We start from the raw sequence: 6743 nt of genomic DNA, 5'->3' as shown, positions 1-6743 counted from the left end.
GATTGCACTACCTAGACCGACCCCCACACTCACCGCGTTATTTTAATAAGTTGCGCCGGCGCAGGGGTATGTAAATGGATTTCGTAATACAAAAAAAGGATGATTTTACTTCGTATTAAGGAGCACATTTCTCCAAGGGTTCATCCAACAATGTATTGTTTCTCCAGACATTGTGCTGCTTAAAATGCGACAACGTATACAAAAATGCATTAGAGTAAGGAGGACAAAGCATAGTTTTTTGTTTGTGTGCAACAAGATTTTGCTGCTTGCCATCACAAATTATTGTTAAAACCCGTAAATAAAAAAGTTTTCATTTTTGTATTTGTAAAATAAATTATATTCTAAATGAGGTGTTCCCAGTGCGAGCTGTGTTAATAATTTCAACAATAAATTCCAAAATTGTTACGTATTACAGTGATTCCAACTTGGGGGTTTTCTCCCTAAATTTAGGAGGAATCCAGATGTCCTGGAGTTTTTTTAAGGTACGTTTATAGAGGAATTTATTTATTTTTTCTTAAAACGCACGTTTCCATACAATTTATATTAAGCCTAGAACCTAAAAAACTAAACTCCAAGCGTGGCTATAACTGAAATATCAAAAAGCTAAAATACTCCAAGATCAAAATTTTATACTACTTGAATGTGTTTTTAATGCATATTTGAAATTACTTTTCAAACAGAGTGTACAATAATAGGGATTTTTAAACGATATTATATAGGGGCATTTGAAGTTAGTTCAAGGGGGATCATTCTGTAGGAGTTGGTATCACTGACTTATTATGTTCTGTGCAAGATGGCAGTGTTTTGTTTGTAACGTTTGCCGGTGGCATCTCACGTTTGTTTACAAACTGTAGTGATTAGTGATTACCATCTATATCGTGTATTTATGTTACAGGTATGATAAAACTATGTTTTCTTTATTATTTAATTAGATAACCTGTCTTTGGACAGGGATTTTATATGACATTAGTTTGAAAGTATCCGTTAGACGGTTAGACTATTGTTTTGCTTCGGATGTTGGGTTTGACGATACAATAGAGTGACGCGCTATTGTTAGCAGACACGTAGTGATCCCTTTGATTTACTCACAATATTTTATAAAATATTAATTTGTTATAAGTCAGTAATATCGGTACTTTTACATTATACAACATATTTTTTTTGTTTAATTATTAATAAAAGCAACTACTAAGCAATTTAAAAAAAAATACGTAACTTATTCGGCGGTGAGATTAAAATTTTATTATTAAACAAAAGAACAGCAAACAGTTGACGTAAACAAAGACGCAACAAAAAAATGAAGGCGTCGGTAACCATATTCCCGGGAGATACAAGATGTCTATAAATACAACAAAGAACATCCCAAGTTAACTATAAGTAAAATCCATTTGATGACTTTAAAATTAATTTTTTAATCTGCGTCTTTTAAACGCAAATTGTGAGTACACAATTATACCTATTTTAGTTTTAATTTAATTTATAGACAAAAGTCAAAATCATGTCAGGCCTCCAATATTTTTGTTCGTGTATTGATTAGTATCGCTTTTCTTTTTGTTAGTCGTATTATTAAATTGTCCAATCTAATGTTTATTCATTAACTAGATGAGCCGGTGAACTTCGTTTCACCTACACTTCATTGTGTCAAAACTTTAAAATAGACCAACGAGATCATACCTACTTTTAACAGTGTCTATTAGAAAATTTAATTGTCGTTTTAAATAACTTTACTTAACATTTATTTTTCCGCTTAAGACTTCGGTGAATTTCCACAAATATTTCAAGATCATAATTAGCCAAATCAGTCCAGCCATTCTCAAGTTAGCGAGACTAACGAGATGTGATAGGTACCTACTAGGTACCTACGATGTTTACGATCGTTCTTGTTATAAAAATACTCAATATACCAAACATTTTAAAGAAGAAAACCAATACACGTGAAATAAATTGTATAATTAGTTTATTTGTGTAGTACGATATTAGTATACAGTGTAATCTCTTTATAACGAATTTCAAGGGACCGATCATATTTTTTCGTTATAGAGAGTTTTCGTTTTACGTATAAAAGAGAAAAAGAAAACAAAATTAACCAATTACAATAATTTCTAATTTTATAACTATCAATGGGTAAATTATTCTAAGCACATATATTTCTGTTAACTTTGCCTGATATGTTTTGCTATGACAGTATATGTAATCTAAGAATAATAGCACACGCGTTAATGCAATTAACAATAACAAAAGCGAGACGGCTGTTTATGACCTCAGGTGTCTTTCTTAGAAATTTCGGCACCTCAATAGGTTAGTTTTGTAAGCTGATTATAAAAATAATTACACTTAAGTATGTTGTTGATGTCTAAATATGAAAATATTTAATCGTAGATTCGTAGTATAGAGAACGGATGTTGCGTTATAAAGAGTGAATTAATGTATGGTTTTCGGGTTAACACAAACAAATTTATCTATTTTTACGTTAGGGTTTTCGTTATAATCAATGACGTTATAAAGAGTTCACACAATAATTGTATCATGAAACTTTATTATTTCCTTGAGATTTTACTAATATAACTAAACTTTGAATCAGTATTAACGTATTTTGAGCATCGGTGATTGTAAATTTAGATTGGATTATAACATTAATTAGTGTCATTCAAGTGTTACAAGTGTTGACGTAAAAATATTAAAGTGCAAAAATAAAGAGTGGTTTCATGCACTTAGAATATTAGGACCTTTTTCCAACAGATTACCATTTTTTCGAAATCTTGCAAGTAGAAATTCTACTCTGATGGGGCAGTCGAAACCGCCTTCAAAGATTTCATTCGGTCCGAATGTTTTTTTAGTAAAGAGATCAATGCCTCTCAACTTATAAGATGGCAAAATTGCATTGATAGCTATAGTACATACTTTGATTAACTAAAGATATTCTTAAAAAAAAAATCTACTTTTTGTTCATTCCATACAAAACGTCAATTTTATAATTAAGGACCTAATATTAAAAAAAAAACATTATTGATTCTAATAGGAGCATGAATTTTTCCACAACTGAGCGTTTTTTAATGCAGTATTTACCGCGCACTAACACTATGTGGAACCAGCTGCCCACTGACTTATTTCTGAAACAATTCGACTTAAGGTCCTTCAAAAAAGAGCGTACCTTTTCTTAAGAGGCGAGCCTTCTGGCAATGGAAGTGTTCATATCACTTAACATCAGATAAGCCTCCTGTCTGTGGGTTTAATTTAAAAAAGCACTTTACGGGAACACCACGTAAACACGTATTAAAGTGAATCAGATATTTAGAAACTTATAATCTCAATATTAGTATAGATTAAACTTTGTATTAACGATTGTCTGAATGCTAGACAATAGTTAATATATGCCTTGTATACAATTAACATTCAAAAAAATGTTTAGTAAATAGCCTTCATTCCCGATAAATTCCTGTTCTTTATACATAATTAATTTAAAATTAAGCGAAGCCAAGCCCGACAAACTTTAATCCTTTTTTTGTCTATATTTATTTAAAAAAAATAGCCTGTATTCGGGTACTACATAATAATAATAATCAGGATTTACATTAAGTCCGTGTCATTATGTTTAACATTCTATGTATGTATGTAATTCATAAAAAGTTACACTTTCATTTAAACCGTGCCACGCAAAACTGCTTACGCAGTTTGACTGCACATACCTCGTTTTATATTAAACATAGCTTATTAATTATTAAATTAGGTTATATAAATACAATTAATTTACTCGTTTTTTTAACGTTCTATCTCCATAGTAATTTTGTACCATGGGTATTTCAAATTTACCTAAGGTCAATCCTTGTGCCATTATGCCATTAGTACACGATCTCCGACGCAGTGAAGGCCACCTCAAAATTCTTCCACTTTTCTCTCATCATCGCCACCATTTTCCAATCCTTCCTCGCTATCCCTTTTATTCCTCATCATCATCATTCCATTGAGTCATTCCAAATAAGATTCTTAATTTATGTTTAGTTACTGTCTGTTATCTTTGACAAACCTCTAAAATGTTTTGACTTTATTAACCAGAATTAAATATGACCTAAAATCCAATATATGGGGTTAAGCGATTGACCCTAGAAGACAATACGTGATGAAACTAATTAGTTTTAGTATATAAATAGCACGCGTTCTTAAAATAATAGTTTTTCATTTCAAGTAGACGTAAAGTGACATCGTTTAGCTCTGAGGTAAGTTAATGTTCCTTAAATTACTTTTGCATTAATAGATTTTTTAATTTCTTCTCTGCTTCGTTTGGTGCTTAGAAATTATAACAATCAAATAAACAGTATTAACAATTTTCTTAACTTACATACTAATAATATAAATAATTAAAAAATAATAAAAAGAAAATTTTTTTTTTTTAAAAAGTTAGGTCCCTGTGACATTGTACGTTTAACGCTGGCAGCATTTCCTAGCTGTATTACGATATTTATACGACTATACGTTGAACGAGTACCGGTACTACCAGACGCCAACTTAGATCTTTAATTAGCGCTTGTGCACTTGAACCCTAGGGCCCAAGAGTCTCTATACAACGGGAACCAAATCGAAGTTGGAGAAAAGACACTTACTCTTATAAGATCCCTTTTTGTTTGTAGGTAGGTAGTTTTACTTGAAATAATGAATATATTTAAAATAACTTTGCATTCAGTACGGTATGAAACGCGGGTAGTTGTGAAATTATTAATATACGAAAACGCAGTAGGTACTTGCCAATGTATGCGGACAATAGACAATCATACCCACTAATTACATATTTTTGAACCAAATCTACAGAAATGGCTAATAAATCGACGTAACACTTTATTATTAAAATTTGTAAAGATGGCGACGGTCACTGACTTTTACTGTGACAAGAGCATCTTCATTACTGGAGGGACTGGTTTCATCGGGAAGGTGCTTGTGGAAAAGCTGCTGAGATGCTGCGACGTCAGGCGGATATATTTACTCATGAGGCCACGCGGTGGCCAGGGCATGAAGCTAAGGATGAGGCAGTACATCAGTTCCAGGGTAAGTACAGCCAATGGTGATCTTCAATTATCAATAATTAGCTAAAATGTATAAACTAACGCTGACATCTCGAATTTGTTAAAAAATAATATTAAAGCAAGATTAAAAAAGTGTTAATATCTTTTTACTATTTGCTCTGTGTGTATAGTACAGTTTTCTTATATGGACAGGCTTAAAAATTTAAAAAGAAAAACACATTGAAAATTCTTTCCACTATTTTTAACTAAATTTGTGACTGTTTAAAGTTAAGTTACAACATTAATTATTAAAGGCATTCGACAATATTCGAGCGGACCCACACCTCTTTAGTAAGCTTCAAATGATGCGTGGTGATTTGCTGTCAGAAAACCTGGGCCTATCTGCTCAAGATAAGCAGATATTGCTGGATGACTGTCAGATTATCTTCCACTGCGCGGCGCAAGTCAAGTAAGTTGGTAATAACTATTGCGAGTAAATACCTAAGTAGAATATTATTCCTATGCAATTCATGAAGTAGACAACGACACGCTCAATGACATTTTCTTCTCTCTTGCCTCCGTCAATGTTCCAGCTGTTGGAGCTAACGGGCATCGTTAGAAAGTTAAAGTGAAAAATCATTTATTCATATAGGTAACACTATGTACACTTATGAACGTAAAAAAAAGAAATATACATTATATGCTTCTAATTTTACATTTACTGCCAGTTCTCAAATCAAGGGCGTAGAACGGAAGAGAAGAACTGGCAATAAACTCTCCGCCACTCTTTTTAAACGCCAAGTTTTTTGTTTTACCCAACGTTTGTAAGGGAGCTGCAACCATTACACCATGTTCTACATGACATCTTAAGTAACAAAATACCACAAAACATATAAAAAAACAAAGACTTGTCCTCTATCAGCAGGAGGCATGGTGAAATAGGAGCACGCACTTACATTCTCGTGAGAACAACACGGAAATACATAGTCGAAATAACTAACATCACCGCATACACGAATTTAAGTACGACCAGTCACCACAAGTAGCACCCGTTCACGAGTATGACGCATGGCCATCCATCGGCCCCCATATTTTAGGGAGAGAGACAACCCGACGACGACGACTTACCTCGAAAATAATAAACGCCTCAAATATAGCGTCCTTCCTGCAGCTTTGATGTTGTCCCTTTGGAGTAGAAACTCTTGTTTGTGGCCCAAGTGCACAGGCGTAATTAAATATTTATGTTAACGCCTGATAGTTATTATTACTGTTGGTAAATAGAACATTAAATATCAAGTAACTAAAAAATTATAAAACAAATTTTAGATTGATTATATAGTTGCATTAATAAAAAGAAATGCTGTTATTAATGATATATTTAAATTAAAACCTCATTAAAACATAATATTAGTAAGGTTGCAATCATATGCTTTATTAATTTCGCTTTAAAATTGTATATTTATAAAAGTAATTATATTATACCTTATGTAAATTAAAGTAATAATGTTAAGTCATTAAATATAAACAGATTATGTATAAAACCATTCAATCGGTCCCTTCTAATTCATTATAAACACGAACACGTTCGCGTTATATCCTTGATACGTTCTTAAACAAATTTGAACTTTGTATGACGCTGGATCGACCCTTGGACGTTATTTATAGTTTGTTACATGAATTGACGAAACTATCGAAAAGTTGGTACATAGAGTAACACAAAAGACCATTAGGTTTGTGGACTCAGTTTCC

General features: G+C 32.2%; 1 protein-coding gene across 2 annotated transcripts in view; it reads left to right on the top strand.

Moving 5' to 3' along the window:
- The first annotated feature begins 781 nt into the window (after positions 1-781).
- The window catches only part of LOC125055620 (putative fatty acyl-CoA reductase CG5065), a 16886-nt gene continuing 10924 nt past the window's right edge, over positions 782-6743 (top strand). The window contains exons 1-3 of one of the 2 annotated variants that reach the window (XM_047658084.1): positions 782-895; positions 4852-5037; positions 5309-5463. In XM_047658084.1, the coding sequence (XP_047514040.1) occupies positions 887-895; positions 4852-5037; positions 5309-5463 (350 nt within the window). In that variant the 5' untranslated portion in view covers positions 782-886. Of the gene's footprint in view, positions 896-4163; positions 4215-4851; positions 5038-5308; positions 5464-6743 lie in introns of those variants that run through there. The other variant, XM_047658085.1, reaches the window with a different exon arrangement.

This window comes from Pieris napi, chromosome 13 (genome assembly GCF_905475465.1).
Source record: "Pieris napi chromosome 13, ilPieNapi1.2, whole genome shotgun sequence".
Taxonomy (NCBI): domain Eukaryota; kingdom Metazoa; phylum Arthropoda; class Insecta; order Lepidoptera; family Pieridae; genus Pieris; species Pieris napi.
The sequence above is the reverse complement of the archived record's forward strand: the minus strand, read 5'-3'. Positions and strand labels throughout refer to the sequence as shown.